The 18,281-nt window shown below is 41.7% G+C and overlaps 1 protein-coding gene across 2 annotated transcripts in view; it reads right to left on the bottom strand.

Moving 5' to 3' along the window:
- The window catches only part of drosha (drosha ribonuclease III), a 161,683-nt gene that overhangs the window by 86,151 nt on the left and 57,251 nt on the right, over window positions 1-18,281 (bottom strand). For both annotated transcript variants that reach the window (XM_033638985.2, XM_078162497.1), the window contains 4 exons: window positions 15,238-15,345; window positions 2,236-2,374; window positions 2,057-2,117; window positions 1,652-1,711 (listed from right to left, as the gene is read on the bottom strand). In XM_033638985.2, the coding sequence (XP_033494876.2) occupies window positions 1,652-1,711; window positions 2,057-2,117; window positions 2,236-2,374; window positions 15,238-15,345 (368 nt within the window). The remainder of the gene's footprint in view (window positions 1-1,651; window positions 1,712-2,056; window positions 2,118-2,235; window positions 2,375-15,237; window positions 15,346-18,281) is intronic.

Raw genomic sequence — 18,281 nt, 5'->3', positions numbered from 1 at the left:
CACTGTATAGATAATTTAGTTATTTTGTGACTTTAGTGAATCCCAACTAACTCTTTTAAATGCCAAAGTCACACAATAATAATAACAAACTAACTGATTGAGGCAGCGGTAGACAAGCAGCTCCTGTATTGGGCAATGTTAAAAAAAAAAAAAAATTAATAGAGTTTGGTGGCTTTGAAGAGAGCAACATAACCGCTTTGGTTACCCATTGAAAACTGCTGTTTGACGGCAAGCTAAAGCGGTGAAAATATTCTAAATATAGCATACACTTCAGCTGATATATGTTTTCTCCTGTCTGCCTCTCCAAACTGGGGGCGTGCCAACCGCCATCTCCTGCAGGTAAGAAATACACTGGATATGAATAACTATCTCATACAACCCAAGTTGAAAAGATTTTATTTCATTTCCAAAGAAGATTTCTAGTTTGCCTTTTCAGGCCTTTGTCTTTTAAAATCATTACTTATTTAAACCTTACCTGAACTTTTGTTACTCCTTCTTTTGAAATATTTGCTTTTTCAGAAGAAGGATCACAAATATTGCCAGTGGACTTATTTTTTTTACATCATCTGCTGACCCTTTTTAAAAAATCATGCCGTGACCCCCCTCTGTTCAACACTAACTCCCTGTGTTGGGGCTATTCAAATGTGCAAAATATTCTGTTGGCTGGACAGCAGAGGCACAGATAGCCTCCAAGGGCAGCGCGCACTGGAGGTGCACAAGGCAGTTGGCTGGATCTGCTGTACCCATTTAACTGGACAAGAGGCTGATAAATAATTCAGAGGGCCAGAGCGCAGGCCAAGCATGTCTCGTCAGACGCTAACAATCAAAGAACGAAGGCAGAGGAAGAGGGGGAAGAAGGAGGGGAAAAGTGGCAAACATGCCCAGAGATATCCAGAGAAACAGAGGCTAACCACCTTCTTTGTAACACTGTTCCTGCTGCATAAGGAGCTGAAGCAGTGTCCTGTGTAACCCAGAGTCAGTTCCCATTAAGGTTTAATCCTGCTCCTGAATGTTCACTGTTGTGGAAGTGTTAGCATCGAGGGTTACGGATTAGATTTTGGTAGTAGAAGATATGCTGTTGGGCAAATGGAAGTCAGATAAAAATCTATTTTTCCTTTATGCAACTTGTGTGTGTAAGTACTACACCCTGTGGCAAGAGAGAAAGTTCTTTTCTCATATTTTCATGTAGCAATATCCACTCAGAGGATGAGGTACAGTGTGGGCTCCACTGTGCTAGGTAGTGTGTGAGATTAATAATAGCTACATATAATTAGCACTGTGCTTAGGTAAGTGCTGGGCAGCAACGTCCGCACTCACCTAGGAGTCAATAACACAGTCAGCATTCCAGACAGCGATTCCAGACAGCTAATTGCAAGTTGTCATGGAGAATTTCAGGCCGTTAAAAGGGGGTACAGGTGGGGGGGGTTTTACATCCCAGTTCCAATTACCAGTAAATCACTGTCTTGAATGAGTCGAAAGTATGGAGAAGAGTGTGGTTGTGACAGACACGGATAGATGTGGACAATGAGAGAGAGAGGGAGGAATGGAGTGAGAGGGTGAGAAAGGAACGCGGGGAAAGAAAGGCTGATGGTGTTGTAGTCAGCTTCAATTAGCGGTTGTGTCTATCAAAGATGCGCGAGCGCTTTCTCACCTGGTGAGGAACTCGACAACGGCATCACCCAGGAACTCCAGTCTCTCGTTGTGATTGATCCTAGGGGTGGGGTGGTTAGGTAGTGGGGAATGGGAGGAAACGTGGACAGTTGAAGAAGTAGTGAGAAACATCAAGTTTCGTCAAACCGCACAACACACACACACACACACAGCGGCTCACCTAATCAGCGCTCTGAGAATAACAGCAGCTCACATTCAATAATAAGTAGCCGTTGCCCTTAAAATTAGCTCATTTCATTTCCCCTGTGATATTCCTTCCTTTCACAGTTAAAGTTAATTTTCTTGTCAGCAGGCCTGCCGGGTATATTAATCACAAGGATCGTCCCTTTGATTGCTCCTGTGGTCAGTGACAGCATGAACAGATATGTGCCTGCAGGCAGCCTACCTGGAGGGGGAGGGGTCATCCTGCCCCAGACGAGACATGATGTTAATCAACGTGTTGATTCCTGAGAACAAAGCCCCGCCGAGAAGAGGTTAGGGAACATATGAGACAGCATGGTCATTTGACAGTAAGGACAGAAACAGAGACAGGAACAGAAAAGGATACATAGGCAAATGACGCACCTTTCTTCCTCATGTACATGTGGTGGACCTTCCTGTCTCCGTATTTAGGCTGGCGTATGCCACAGTTGGAGAGGGAGTTGCGGGCATGATCAGGATTCATACCGAAGTTAAGGTGATGACTGGGATGAGTCATGGCCAGCTGTAGAAAAGGATAAGGGAGTTAGCAAATAGGAGTAAGTTAACACTTTTCAACCACAGGACTATTTTCAGGAACCATTCTAGGAACTCAGGGACTTCACCTGCGCTAATGTTTCAGGAACCAAATGGTAATGGACTTGCACTTGTAGAACGCCTTTCTAGTCTTCCGACCACTTAAAGCACTTCAGTGCTACATGTCACATACACCCATTCACACACACATACATGGTGCCATCTGCTATTCAGTCAAAAATTCACACACACCCTCTCAGAAATCTGGGGGTTAGTATCTTGCCCAACCACCAATCTCACGATTAGGAGATGACTCACTCTACCTGCTGAGCCACGACTGCCCTTCTTAGAGCCTTAATTCAGGCCCTGTTTACGCATATAGAATGGGACGGACATGAGGTCACACAAGACCTTTGACCACCAAAATGTAAAAGTGGACGTTTGTGCCAAATTTGAAGAAATTTTTTTAAGGCATTCCTAAGATATTACCCACTTGTACACTGTTCTTTATAAAGGGTACGATCAAGGAATGGAGGAACAGAGCAGCGCTGAATTGACAACTGTGTAAAAGGGACAGCCGGCAGGACGGGACAATGGATGGGACGGGTGTAATGTTTTGACGACATGTTATGTGTGTGGCGCACTGCTGGGAGATTTAAATAGCAGCTAGAAGCAGTTAGTAGCTAACTCAAAGAAGAAGAACTGCAACATAAAATGTCCGCAAATTGAGGAAACACTGAGGTCTTGAAGCTCCTTACCCCCTGAGCAGAGGAGGATATCAGCCACCATACAACAGGGACAATAAATGATTGTTACTGCCATGTTATGCCATTGTTATTGTTTAGAAAGTGTTCCCTGAGGTGTATGGCATGAGGCACACTAGAGGCCAAAACTGTTGTGTAACACGTCACCCCTCGTTTTCTTCAGGAATGCTGGCATGCTGGTGCGGCATTATGCCACAGTTGTTTGGTCCAGTATAAGAAAGCAAAGGGAGCGTACGGACCTTTGTACTGGCCCTACTGTGCAAGCTCTGTGTAAAAAGGGATACTGTGTTCATAAGACTGGCATGGACAACCAGAAATGTAATGCCTCATGCCACAGCTGTTGCCAAAGCTGAGGCAAAAAGGAGGCAAAAATAAAGTGAGTGTAAGACTGCTAAAGCAAAACGGTCTTGAGAAAAACACTCTAGTAGGGCTGCCGATTTTTATCATTTCAAAATAGTTCTAATGTGGGAATAACCAAAATATTGTTAAGATCTGCTGGAATTTATAAGCACACCACCAGGGGGCATTCCCAAAAAGAAATGTCATTCACTATGCATGTCCTCATGGTTTGCTTAACTACTGTCTTTATCTTTGTTTTGCAAAATGGAGGACACTAGAAAGCTGAGCTAAGAACTATTTCTCTAACCTTGTGACGCTAACAATCCGATATTCGAAATGTTCATGTAAACAACCAAATGTAACACTATGAATGTCTTCCAGGAGTGACTGTCTGAAAATATGCTCCATTATCCCCATATTTCAACGATACGCATCTCCTCCCTCTTTATGGCGCCCTGCTTTTTGATCCACCTTCCAGTATTGTTCGAAACAACTTGTTGGCCAACACGTGCTATGAACACGTTCCCTTACCCTTAGCAGACGTTCCCAACCCTTAGCAGTAGCAACAGCATAAAAAATCAGTTTAGTGTGCCCTAGTAATCGAGCGCAAGCCATATAATCACAACGTCACAGGTTTTATTCTGGCTATGGAACCTTTGTTTCATGTCATACTCATCTGTGTCCACCATTTCTACTCTGTCCTCTGTCAAATTAAAGTTAAAATGCCAAAGAATCTGTGTAGGATAGGTGTACGTGGGTTGTTTTTAAATCAGTTTAAGCAAATACATGTTAATTCTCATTCATTCAAACTTTTTTGTTATGGAAAGGTGTAAAAAAAGTGACAGACCAACACTTTCTTTACAGACAGGCCTTTGTGGCATTTTCCCAAGCATCCACTCAAACATCAAAGTCTCAGAGCAGTAAATGACAAAGAATCTGCAAAGAGACTGTCTTATCATACGCAAAAAAATGTGACACAAATAAAAGCCACTATTTCCATTATCAGTCTAATTTACCTAATCTTCACAGGTCGTCAGATGTTGTTGAAATGCAAACAGGAATACACCAAAAGCGCTTTTACTGCCTGATATAGTCTCTGACTTTAGCTTCTGGGGCTCTTTAGTTCCTGGAGCATCGTTCCTGGTCACATCGGGCCAGTCGTGTACACAGTGAGGAACAAAAGCCAAACTGACAGCGTTTAGACATCAACAACATGGCCCTGTGAAAACCCTCCACAGAGCCTGATACGTTCCATTCCCTCTTTTGACTAATGACTAATTACAAACGGTAACACTGTTCAAAGCAAATCAGTCTAATAATGTTGGATCAGCAGTCGCTCGGAGGAAAAGAAGACAGGGAGCGGCATTTAGGTGAGAAAGCTAGAGTGTCCCCTCTTGCCTCTTTGTCACGGTGAAGTTGTCTGTATGAAAATTAATGACTTAAACTTTCAAACCTGTAAAGAGAGGCAAAAGTGGGAATTTAAGGTAAAATAACCCTGAAGGAACCGTATTAGTCGACGCTCAGCTTTGTTTGAAAAGAGGACAAAAACTGCTGTGCCTAGAAAGACTGCCGCGGCTGAACATCTCAAACTCGCTGAGGGAAGAAAAAGGAAAAAGATAGGGCTCAGTAGGATATGTCAAGCCTTTATCAATCTTACATTAGGAGAATGTTAATCTCAGCCAAAAAAAAAAAAAAAAAAGAAAAAACTCCAACTACTCTCCCCCCTGGGCTTGCTTTTCAAAATGCTTGTCTCCTTTCAGCCAACTTCAAATCAATTTCAAGCTCCAATGAGATATATATGTAAAACGTTAACAGAGAGGTTTCAATATTTATAGTTGCTCAAGAGGCCTTCAGCTTTGTAGCCTTGAACACGGAGGCGACAAATTCAACAGCAATTGTATTTTTTCCTGTGGTTAAGAGGAACAGCATTTTTTTTTCTGGGAGAAAAACACTAGTTATTTGACATGACACAAGCAGAAATCTAGCAATTCTCAGCGCCACATTGACAGTTTGATAAAAAAAAAAATAATACAAATAAAAACAACAACAACAACCGCGTCTACTTCCAATTTCAACTCCCCCATTGTGCGATGTCAGACACAAGTCAATGACTGCCTACTACACAGCCTCAACTACTGAGTTTGCTGCTCTAAAGGAAACGCATCAAGAAAACCACATCAGTTATGCTGTAAACACTGCAGGTCCTCCACAGTTAAGGACAACATCCAACAACAGTATTGGCTTTTAAGCTGAATCTGTGGGGAGGATTGACATCTGCAACTGTTCCTGTCAACATAATGACTGCGTAAAGTATCGCAGGGATTTAGATTTAGTGATCACTGCCTCGGCTGCTGCTCAACTGCCTTTGGCTAAACGGGAATAAACATCATCGCTCAGCAGAGAGCGGCAGACTTGACTGGAAATAGTGTTCTTGAACCCGCATGCAGGGAAAGTGGTGGGCAAACTGCCTGCTTGGCAAACAGCACCCAACAATGGCATTACTTTACACTGCATTATTTAATACACAGATTAATCAGGACTCAGAGGTAAACAAAGAGAGAATGGACTGGACCTGCTTGAAATATCGGAATATTCAATCCTCATATTGCCCTGCAGATAACTGCGACAAACAATATTATTGTCATTTCGAGACCATTTTACGCACTGACATCATGATAGTACAATCTTATAATAATTATGGATGTCCCGATCTAATCTCAAAGAATGGGATAGAGGCCAATCAAGGCATTTTTTAACTGATCGGGATCGGGTATATTGAGCTATACAGAGGATCCGATTCTTTGTTTTACGTCAGCTGTCACAGGTGTTTTTATTCCCAAAGCTTTCATGCAGAGACTATGAGCAGACCAGAGATCCAGTTCTCTGTGTGCATGCAAGAGCAGGGGCTGAGTCCCACTCATGGCAAAACACCACACACCATAACCAAGAGCAAAAATGCACTATGAGACTATTTATGTTTTTTACTAAAATTATGAGTTTTATTTCAGCTCAGCATGAAACTCTTGTGTGTTTATGGCACATGGTGGTTTTCCTTAGGCAGAGGAGAGACAGACAGCAGTGCAGAACCAATGACAACCATACTAAAAACGCCACTGCCAAGTGCAAGACAAGCCCAAGGAGCAAAAAGCACATATATTATTAGGGCTGCCCCCGACTAAGAATCTTCCTAGTCGACCAATATTCGTCATTTAGGGCCATTAGTCGACTAGTCACCCGCATGTTTACTATGTTAATTTAATTATTAAATTATACATTTTGGGCGGGGCAACACAATGGTTTGAGTTGAAGGTGTGAGAAAGAATAGTATCAGTAACATCGTTAACACTGCTACATTACAGAGAAATACAAAACCGTACTAATGAACCTTCATTAATATAGGCCTATATTTTATCGACAAGTGCACATCACACACTGAGTGAGCCGCCTGTTAATGATGCTGTGGGCAAAGCAGTAATGATTGTGCTAAGTAGTTACTTACATGTTTAAGATGATACGTCATGTTTGTAGTCGATGAATGATATTTGCCTGCAGAGTTTACATATCACCTTCGGTTCATCCTTCACCTTCTCAAAATGATCCCACACTTTGGATTTCCTGCCCGACATGTTATTAACTAGCCTGTGGAATAACTGCAGGTACCAGCCATTTAAATTAACGTGACTCCTGTCTGACTGCTGAGCGTGGCCACTTCCTGTGTCTGTCCTCTCAAATTAAATTCCATGATTTATTTTGACAAGGTGCAGCTCCTAATAGAGTTTTACTTCTTTTTTTTCTGCCACAAAGTGACCAATGAAATCTTGCCAACTAATGACCTTTCTGGTCAACTAACGATTGGTTGACGATTGGGGCAGCCATTATCATTATATTAATGTAGCCTAATCGGTGCTGAGGATATACAGACGATGAAAAGATGCGCTGCACCAAAGCAACAAACACTGAAGAATACTCTCTTAAAGGGACAGAGACATTCCCTCAGTAAAAAGGCCAAAGGGATTAAAGGGAGTGTTTGTAATTTTTGATGTATTCACTTATTTTGTAAAAAAAAAATTAACATTAAGGAGCCACTTGGATGCAAAGACTTTTTTTTTCTTAATGCACTGCAGAGCTTTTCAGCTGTCGAGCTGATACATCTTTAATGTACTTTAAGTGTGCACTGTGCAGCTGTATTGTTTAGGAAAATAGAAGTATTGGACTGGGACTTGGTATCGGCAAATATTAAATATTAAATATTAAATATTAAATGACTCCAAAAAAACTTGATGGGGACATCCCTATAAGAATACCCTTTCAAAAAGCAATTAACTTTGAATTCTTAAGGATATTCAGACATTGGAATTGGAATATCAAAAATAATTTAACGTTTTAATATAAATAATTAACACCTGTAAATATAAGGAAGACTGTACATGTAAAAATATAGTACCTTTAATGGAGTATCCCAAAATTACTCAGCTTCAGACTTTTTAATGAGGGCGAAAGACGAGATCTGTTTCTGCCTTCTTCTCAGTTTTATTTTAAATATTATAAGGGATGTTTAGTTGAACTAAATATTAATGTTAGTTTAATACTTCAAAAACTGGTTAGAGGGGAACTTTAAAGAATGATATCACAAAAATCACATGCAATATACAAGATTCCCACACACATTTAGTGATGAATTTTTAAACTTTTCTATAACTGTCACAAAATGTTATCCTATTTTCATGACTTTACTCAAGTAATTCAAAACGGGTAGGCCTATATGGCAATACAGCCGTACATTATTCAACATGCACTTCCCAGGCATCTGTGTATAAGTAATCTGAACCAGAGCGTATGCGACACCTTAATAAATTACAGTTGATCGCTGTCATGTCCCTTCAGTCCTCCCCCGTCCAAGTGGATCACTGACCTAACACACTGGCCAAATATAGCTTATCGGGATATCTACCTACATGAATAGATGGTCGGTGTGTATCACGTGATACTAGTGACTAGAGGTTGATCGATTCATCGGTTTGGCCGATTCATTGGCGCAGATAGCATTTTATATGAACTATCGTTAATGACGGAACAGGGCTCCAATAGTGGCCGATGGCTGTTCAGATCACTGGGCACATGAGTATGGTCGTAAGGCTTTAGCAGAGTACCCCACATGCAAAGTCAATGTAATGTCTGCTTCAGATAATGTGTATGATTTAATTGGAAGTAATTACTAATAATGAACTAATGAAGGACAGCTTTACTTCTTGAGCATAATAAGGTTGCTAATTATAGCATAGCATTATGTGCTTTCTCTGTTGTTCAAGCAAGCCTGGCTGGTAAAATTTCGCTAGAATTAAGTAGCAAGCCTAGCACTACCTATGTGTGTGAAATTTAGTCAGGTGTTATTGGCCGATCAATCAGCTATCATTTCTTTCCTGCTCCAAACTATCATTATTATATTGGCCATTAAAAATCCACTATCAGTTGACCTCTACAAGTGACGTTTCAATGGTCATGCAGCACAGCACTAGATATTAGATCAGTAATATGAGGAACATATTTCGCTTAATGTTAAACATGTTTGGGGATTTTTTATATAATAGTCAAAACAATGTATATTCAAAACTTCCCCAAAACATTCTGACTGCTCCAAGTTTCTGGGCCTGGAAAACAGTTTTTCTGATTGCATAACTTCTCCAATTTCATGACTGTGAGAACCCTGAATATATCCATGTGGCGTTGTGTTGGTGATTAACTGGTAAAATCTGGCAAACTATGAGTCAGAACTAAGTCCTAAGTATATACAGCTGAACTGTCATGTACTGCTTGTGTCAAGTATTAATCAAACTCAAGCTGTGGCTTGAGGTTTTGGTTATGGTTTGGACTCGGTTTTAACCAATATTCGTTCACTGCTGAGTTCATACTTGCATCACATATAAACACATAGTACTTCATGTGTGCCATTGCTATGCAGGCCATGCCTTGCATTGCTACTATATGTAACATTTTTCATTTGTAACAACAAATATTCAGATACTCGCTCACAAACACAAGCAAATATCCTAAGCCTGTAAAATGGTATTCAGGCCAGCCCTACTTGAAACAAATGGACACCTCAATCACATGGCTGAGCATGCAACGCCATGAATAACAAAACAAATAAAATACCCTGGTACTGTGTACACAGAGTCACAGACACATTCGTGGGGGCACACAAACAAAAGCATGCAATATCAGAGCCGAGGCCGAGGACTTGTACAGTTAAATTATTGAGATCCTCTCTGATGCCTCTCATTCTGTCAGCATGGGTCAAAAGTGAGGAATGGGGATGAAGCAACAGGGGGTGGGTAGGATTATGAGGGTCTGGTGGATGTGGGGATGCGGGAGCATGTGGCGACCATGAACACACGTCTCTCCAACCCCAGCCCACCAACCACCCCCCCCACAAGTTTTAAATGTTAAATGTTTAACAGGGAGGCTCTCAGAAGAGGAGCTTCAAAGGACCGTGGCTTCACTGGAGCCAGGCAGGGTGAAGTGCAGAGTGCTGGGGCTCCAGCTCTCAGGCTGGGTTTTTGTCAGTTGCCTCATGCCAGGATCACATTGCCATTCTGTACTGAAATAACAGGTATGTTTCTGCACAAAGAATCCATAGCTTTACTGGCTGAGTATAGTACAGTGATTATACATTTACAACATATGTTCTCTTTGCAATTTTGATTCGCAGATATGCTTTCATTAAAACATTACAGAGAGCAGCTGGAAACAAGCATTGATTCAGTACAGACCCACCAAACCCTCTGGTTTCCCAGATGATCTGCTGCTTTCATCTTTTCTAAGGAAAATAAGAAAAAAGGGAACTAAATTCTCATTCCTTTAATGGGAGTACAGCTCATTACCCTTCAAAGCAAGAACAAAAATTCCCATTCTGAAATGCCAATTCAATGGCTCCAAACTGAGAATGACAGCCAAAGACCTGCTCCTCTGTAAAAATACTTGCAACCTGCGCTAGCTTTCATACTGATGCTGTGTATGCTCACCATGTCAAATCATCAATGTCAAAACATTTCTAAAACTCCAGATTAGTATTGTTTCTGACTTCTATTACAATCAATCAATGTTGAGTACAGGAAGCTGCAGGACTGCCTGAAATGTGTACAATTAACCTTTTATTTTCATTTATAGGCATGTATCCACAACAGGCAGTTGCATAGAGGTGATTATGCAAAGAAAACTCAAACATGGCCATGTTCAGTCCAGTGCTTCTTAGCAGGCCTTGGCAGTATCACAGTATTAAGGCATATCAGGGTATTTGGAAACCCTAAAGGTATTATTTTCAATTTTATATTTTCAATACCGTCAAAAACAGAGATGCCCTCCTTTCTGTCAAAGTGATACAGAGATGCTATATTGAGGATGTACTGCATGTAGTGCACAGCATACACCACCATTGGTCAGTCTCTACTGGTGGAACAGCGGGTGTGGCACACAAATTCTGAACTATACTGAAAAGCCTGGTGAAATGTCAGAGAGGTACAAAGGTATGAAAAATAGATGCCACCTAAGTCTACTCCATAGTAACCTCAGCAAGTCCTCAGAAGGAGAGAACCCAGACCCATTTCAGGAGTTTTTTCTAGAGCTGGCCCTGTATAAAAAGGTGAGCCCAACTACCGAATATCTACTTCTTCCCACACTCCTTCTCCACCAAAAAGGATTGTTGACCTACATGATGGCCACCCCATGCTCCTTTTTGAACCTGAGCTTTATGAGGCGCAATGTGCCACTTTGTGGAGGGCGTCAACTTGGGTTTACAGGAGATATGAAATGTGATCAGATGTCATGGCAATGAAAGAAAATTCATAGAAATCGCTCAAACCATTCCTAAAGCATAAGCCACTAATTTAAATTGTTTAGTACAATTAAAACACCCATTTTGCCTGGGTCACAATCTTGGAATCCGCCCACTCCACTGAGTTGACTGTCTGATCTAGCATTCTAACATGAAACAGCGCTTCAGTGATTAGCCAATCAGCGGCAAGGTTGGGACTAATGCCATTGTTAAGCTGTTGTCAAGCATTGTTAAACTGAGCTCCAGAACCAATGAGGAGTCATAACAACAATGGTATTTGCTATAGACAAGATAGATGCTGCTATTGAGGCTTAATACTACCCAGCATCTTAGCTTGTTTTACTTAGCTCCTCTCCACTCTTTCAACCCCATCAAACCAGAATGTTGTTAAGGCAACACATCAATGTGTACCTAAAATGATGTTAGATTCAGAGTGACACAACAATCTGTCGTGATTTCTTAAGGAAAATCGAACCCCCTATCCCACGCAAATCAGTTTGAGTGAGGTGAGATGTCAGACTGAAAATGGAAACTGAGAGTAAGGAGTTGACAATTCTGTCTGATATCAGGAAAACACTCTTCGCTTCCCTTTAGCTACATTTACAACTTTAATAGTCACATATAAGGTCTCAGGCATCTGCAGGGCTGTGGTACAGCCTGTTTTCATTCTCGAGACCATGTCTTGCGGATTAAGTTGTTCCTGGCCGCTGATTCAGGACAGAGTGTTGTTGGATTCTACCAACATGATGCATGATGCTGGTAGAATGCAAGCAAGGCCAGTCCTGAGCTCAGCAATTTCTGCCACAGTCCGCTAACAGTAACATCGCTTACAGCAAGCTACTAACTAACTACTACAGCCAATTTTAAATGGTGAAATGTCAACAAATTCCATAATAATTAAAGGTCCAGTGTGTAGGATTTAGGGCAGGGGTCAGCAACCTTTAATATCAAAAGAGCCATTTTTGGTCAATTTTTTTTTTTTTTTTTGTGCCTTAAAATAAAGGTAACACAGCCTAGTAAGTCTAAATCAGCCTGTCGTCATTACTAATAGTTTTAAAAGAGCAGTCATTCATACGTTTACCTTTTCTTTTATGTTTTATCCTTTTACCTTTAATATGATTAGTTGTTACCCTCCAGTGTGCTATTTCGATTATTTGGAACTTTTAACGTTGCAGTGTTGGCCATGAAGCAAGCAAATCTGTCCAAGCACTATTAAATTCTTGATGTTCCTCTGAGACTTTTTCTTTTTCGGATTTGGAATCCATAACCAGCTTAGCTAGGGAAACTCAGAAAAAGCCCTGCTATCAATGTTCCCCAAAATTTAGGAAAAAGCGCCAGACTGTTGACATATGATGCACATTTTAGTTGATGGAATGACAGAACTAGGACTGGGACTTAAACGCATTAATTTTGATTAATTAATAACAGAAAAAATAATGCATAAAAAAAAATTGCGCATTTAATCGCACCATTCTCAGTTCCCTAATTTTTGGCATTTTTTCTTGATTAATTAATTACAAAGCCTCTAATTAATTAGATTCATTTTTTAATCACGTCCCATCACTAGTTAGAGTGTATAGGCTACACATTTTTTCAAGTGGAAAATATAAGAATCACTTTCAGCCTACAACAATGACAAATGAAAATTAACATGTAAAAAATAATTGTTTCCATGTAATTTTTTGTCAAAGCCACATAGAGCCTCTAGAGAAGGGCTAAAGAGCTGCATGTGGCTCCAGAGCCACAGGTTGCCTACCCCTGATTTAGGGGGATATTTTAGGCAGAAAAGAGAATATAATAAAATAAGTATGTTTTCTTTAGTGTATAATCACCTGAAAAAGAGAATTACTGTGTTTCTGTTACCGTCAAATAAGCTGTTTATATCTACATAGGGAGTGGGCCCTTGTTTATGGAGATCATGTTGCACTGTTTCTACAGTAGCACAGAATGGACAAACCAAGCACAAGCTCTAGGGCCATTTGCATTATCACATTGGACACCATAGTTAGCAGGTCCCTCACGGTAAGAATGTCAGAAAAAAAAAACAAATTTGTTTTAAGTAAAACTGCTTTATTCATTGCTTTTACTAGTTTTAATTACCTGGACCATTTGTTCTAGGAGGAAGAGACATCTGTGTATAATTCGGCTCCGGGTAAAATCCTCCTAAACAATAAACACTTAAGGAATTTTAACCAGGAGAAGTCTCAGCTGGTTGCAATCTGCAATCATCACTACTTGAAGACACTAAATCCCACTAACTTCTACACACTGAACCTTTAAATTTGGTTTCTTGAACAGGACTTGATTTGCTTCGGACTCGGTCTTGATTTGGACTCCAACTGTATTCAATTAAGTTGGTCTTGACTACAGAGCCCTGGGCATCTGATATAGACACTCAAACTTACATTTTCAGTTTAGTATTCCTTTACAGAGCACAGTGTTATAACATCCATACTGTCGTTTGAAAATGATTTAACTCACCCACACATTCTGTAAAGCCAGAGATAAATTAATTCAAAGCACACAAACCATGAATTGAAGCACAATTCATTTATAATGCAATCACAGAGTGGTACAAGCTTCTCTCATGTTGGAAATCGCCACCGGAAAACATTCAACTCATTAAATGTGATCATCCCATCAGAAAGGAGGCAAATGGGAAGAGACGGCAGTTCTGAAATCAGTTCTGACTCAGAGAGGGCTGTTTGAACAAGCACCATTGCACTCCTGCAGCTGTTCTGTCCAAATCTATCTGGGCACAAAGTGTGTGTGCTGTGGGACATTAGCCGCTGATGTGTGTGTGTGCAGTAGATGAGGAAGGTGCTGTAAGCCCAGCAATGATGGCTCCATACTTGGGCCATTTCAGGTCCCAGTAGTGGTGAACTGCTGACAGCCCCTGCTTTATCCACACACACAAACAGCAATGTCATGGTATTAACACCTCAGTGGAGAGAATTGCGATGCAGACAGACAGAGGGGCAACACACACTGCAGAGGCCTGTATGTGAGCTGTCATGATCAAACCAATTGTTTTTCTTTTGTTTGTTTGTCTCGTTTTGAAGATGAAGGACTTGAATGAGAAAGAGGGAGGGACAAATCCATTATCTTCTCCCCAAGAGACGGAGATGTCAAGCTCAAATGGGCGTCTCCTCGATGAAAGGGCTGCAGCTTGTCGGCCGCCGGCTGGCCTCACAGCGGGTCAGTGTTTCCTTTTTAGCACTCGTGATGACAGGTCGTCATTATCCAAATGACAAAAAGGCCAATCGTTGATCGATATGTGCAAATCCCCACACATAAACACACCCTTAGCGCTGAGCAGTCTGGCACATGGACACACACACACAGAGCCTTGAGCGCATCTTAATGCATCCTTCCCCTTTTTAACTATGTATAGGCTACAACACATTGATTTCTAATGTATCAGGTTATGACAGCTCTTCAATATTGCTGGAGGCAGCCGTGGGGCTTACTCCAAGAGCACACAGCTTGAGGCTGCAGACCTGACAGGGGAGAGCTGGCATTACGGAGGAGGCTGTTGTTGTCCTGACTACTGTCACTGCAACTCACAGCAGACCCGGGCTGCTTGTTGCAGAGATATGACTCAGGCCGGTGTGTGGGTTACCTTAGCTGACTCCTGAGCCCGTTTCCACCTGAACTATCCCTGCAGAGGTGGAATGGGCACATTAATGAGGCGAACGCTGCCTCCCTGGATCCCTGCGCACAAGCAGCCCCTGCACAAAATGTTTACTTTTTTATCTGACCGGCTGTAGAACTGCACCCTGCCTAAAAGAACCGCAGGGATTTGCCTGCCCATATCTATCCTGTTAGTTATCAACCATGCCAGCCTTTAAATAATGCAGCCTGGGTTGGGGCGTAGAGTCACTTTGTAAGTAAGGAGCTGTCGTGACTGTGTCTTACCTGAAGGAGGCAGCGCTCCTTGAAGACGTAGCCAATGAGCTTATCCAGGTGCATCAGACACTGGTGGTACCGGATATGGTGGGTGAGAACAGGCAGCATCATGGCGTGCTGTGGAGGACAGAGAGAATTGGCAAAAAGGGCAAGAGGGAAGGCCAGCAAAGGGAGACAAAATTGAAAAGGGGGAAGAAACAGGAAGAGACAGGGAATGGGGATCATGCCTTATATGAAAGAAGAGTGTGTTTTGAGAGAAAGTGTGATGAAGAGATTGCCAGAATGAAAAGGGAGAGGGTTGATAGAGGGAACAGGCAGCGAGAAATCAATCAGCCAGTCATTATTTATTAAGTGGCGCTCTGCAACAGAGAGATGAAATAATCAAAAACCCAATCGCTGCACTGTGAGGGGGAATGACAGTGAGGAGGGGAAATTCACATTTGGACAGGACAGTCAAATCGAAGCCCATCCTGGCATGTTGACACACTTACACTCGGACAAACACTGACAGCCCCCTCTGACCCTCATATATTAAAAAAGAAAAAAGTTTGAGAGCAACAAAGTGAAAGAAAAGTGAAACGGAGGAAGCTGAGAAACTGGTGGATGGTTTGTGAGTGAAGTGAGTGTTTATATCAGCAAGGGAATGTGACATGGAAAGTGAGAAGCAAAACAGAAAATAGTCAGCGGTCAGCGAATTAGTCTGACAGTCAGAGAGCCAATCTACAGAATCATTAGTGGAGGCTTATCAAGTCGGTTGTTCGGAGTGGCTGAGGAACTGTAGCAAAGGCTGGTGTACACACATTAACCCCGTGCCACCACATGAGAGAGGAGGGAGCCATGCATGTTTTAATTAGTGCTACTGGGGAGGGTGAGCCCGAGGCCCAGCGGCTACAAGCAGTGCTGCCACGTAGCCCTGGGGCCATCACAGGGGCCGTGGTGACACACTCCCCAGGCCTTGTTAAGCAGCCAATTAACAAAGCCAGGCCCTGGTCGTGTCTACAGCTCCCGACCTGTTCTGATGAGTGCCGGAGTGAGTGAGTATATGTGTGTGCAGAGAGGCAAAGTGGGGGCTTGTTAGAGTTGATACTCTGGTAATTAAAAGGTGGGAAATTTCTAATTTACTGTCACGGATGACGTTTGGGCAGTCTGGACGCTGTCCAACCTGACCGGCGGCCTGAATTTCTTTTTCCCCTGGCTGAAATATTACAAGCATGAATTTTAAATTGCACTTTAACACACTTTATCATTGTTTTATTAACTGGAATGTCATAAAGTGGTTATTCCAGCTTGTTTTAGATTTGAAGCTACAGTTTGTAACTTTTATAAAAATAACTCTTAGTCATATTTGCTGAAACTGTCACTACAACCACACAGTAGTACATGAGACAGATAGTCTGAAAAAATCATCGTGTTCTTCCTCCTCCTCATAGTGCTTCTGATGGCATTTGCTAGAATTCACTATGGCTGAAGGTAAACAATTAATCAGTGCCGAAAAGTCTCTAACACAGCCGTCAGTCATCTTAATTACTGCTCATGAACAAAATTGGCAATGCTGATCCAAGAAGCAACCTCTGAGGCTGAAAAATGAAGCAAGAAGTGCCAAAAACAGCAGTTCCTTGTATGGCCACTTGAGGCTGGCTCCTGAAGCGAGTCGATCCCCACAGATCCCCATGTTACAATGCCCACATTTACAGCAGCTGTAAACATGTTTACAACCTGGCACAAAAAACTGTTTCAGTCTCTATATTTAATTTCAACATTCATGACAGTACAGGAGTTGAATTTTTACACAACTCACTTGTTTTCATTTTTATTGAGGCTTAAAGTTACCCATATTTAAGGGCGGGGCGACTTGAGTGACAGACTGTCTGCGAGACATCACAACAGCCCACAAGTCAGATATATCTCTTGATCATTCACATTAGAGATGGGCATTTTAAGTAACTTCTATAATCGAGTACTTGCACAAAAAAAAAAAAAAAAAATTATCTAACAAAAGAATAGGACTGTTAGTTGGCAAAACCATACATTTAAAGTTAACATACGAGAGTTCAGCAAACCCTCTGTTGCTGTTATTACATAGGTTGGACACAGCACTGAAGGACTGTCTCTGGGGTCCGGAGATGATTTTGTCACGGTCAGGACAACGTCTGCCCGGTTAGCACGAGCTAACACAGCAGCAGTGGCTAACATCCCACACTGAGTCATTAGACATGACGATGGCTCGAGTATCCATGTCCATCCCTAATTCACACCTCAACCCTCTCAACCAAATATGGTCACTTCTGTCTCCAAAAAACCAAGGAGGCGACAGCCTAAACTCGAGGCTTCAAAACGAGCATTGACGAACCTTTGGGTGACTCAAGGTAGCTACGTCCAATATTTTACACAGTCTATTTGCTAATAAAATATGAATCAAGATTCTGCAACTGTATGGCCTATTTTTTGCATGGAACATTTTCATAAACATATTCTGCTATACTGTTTAGCTATAAAATGAGAATGCTTGCTCCACTGCCATGCTGAAAACAGCTGAGCCAAAACCAAGCACCATCCACCAGCCAGAGCAAACTTTCTTATACTGTTGTGTACGTACTGTTCAGATGTAAGACTGCAACAGTTTGCTCCAGCCGGCAGGTAGTGCTTGGTTTTGCCTCAACTGTTTCCAACATGGTGGCTGGGTCACAAACGTTATCATTTTACAAGTAAACAGTGCACTAAAACATGTTTCTGAAAACAACTGAGGCGACAAATATGAAATGCAGTAAAAGAATCTTGATTCATATTTGACTGGTGCTGCCTAGTTTGACATGAGCAGTAACTGACAGATGTGTTAGAGACTCCTCGGCTCTGATTGGCTGCTTTCATTCAGGTGCGGTGGATTCTTGCAAATGCCATTAGAAGCACTACGAGGAGGAGGAACGTGATTTTTTTTAAATTATCTGTCTCATGTACTAATGTGTGGCTTTAGTGACAGTTTCAGCAAATATGACAAATTGTTTTTAACAACTACAACTTTGTTCACATCCATTTGATTCTTACAGAATAAAAAA

Source organism: Epinephelus lanceolatus, chromosome 20 (assembly GCF_041903045.1).
Source record: "Epinephelus lanceolatus isolate andai-2023 chromosome 20, ASM4190304v1, whole genome shotgun sequence".
Classification (NCBI taxonomy): Eukaryota; Metazoa; Chordata; class Actinopteri; order Perciformes; family Serranidae; genus Epinephelus; species Epinephelus lanceolatus.
The sequence above is the reverse complement of the archived record's forward strand: the minus strand, read 5'-3'. Positions and strand labels throughout refer to the sequence as shown.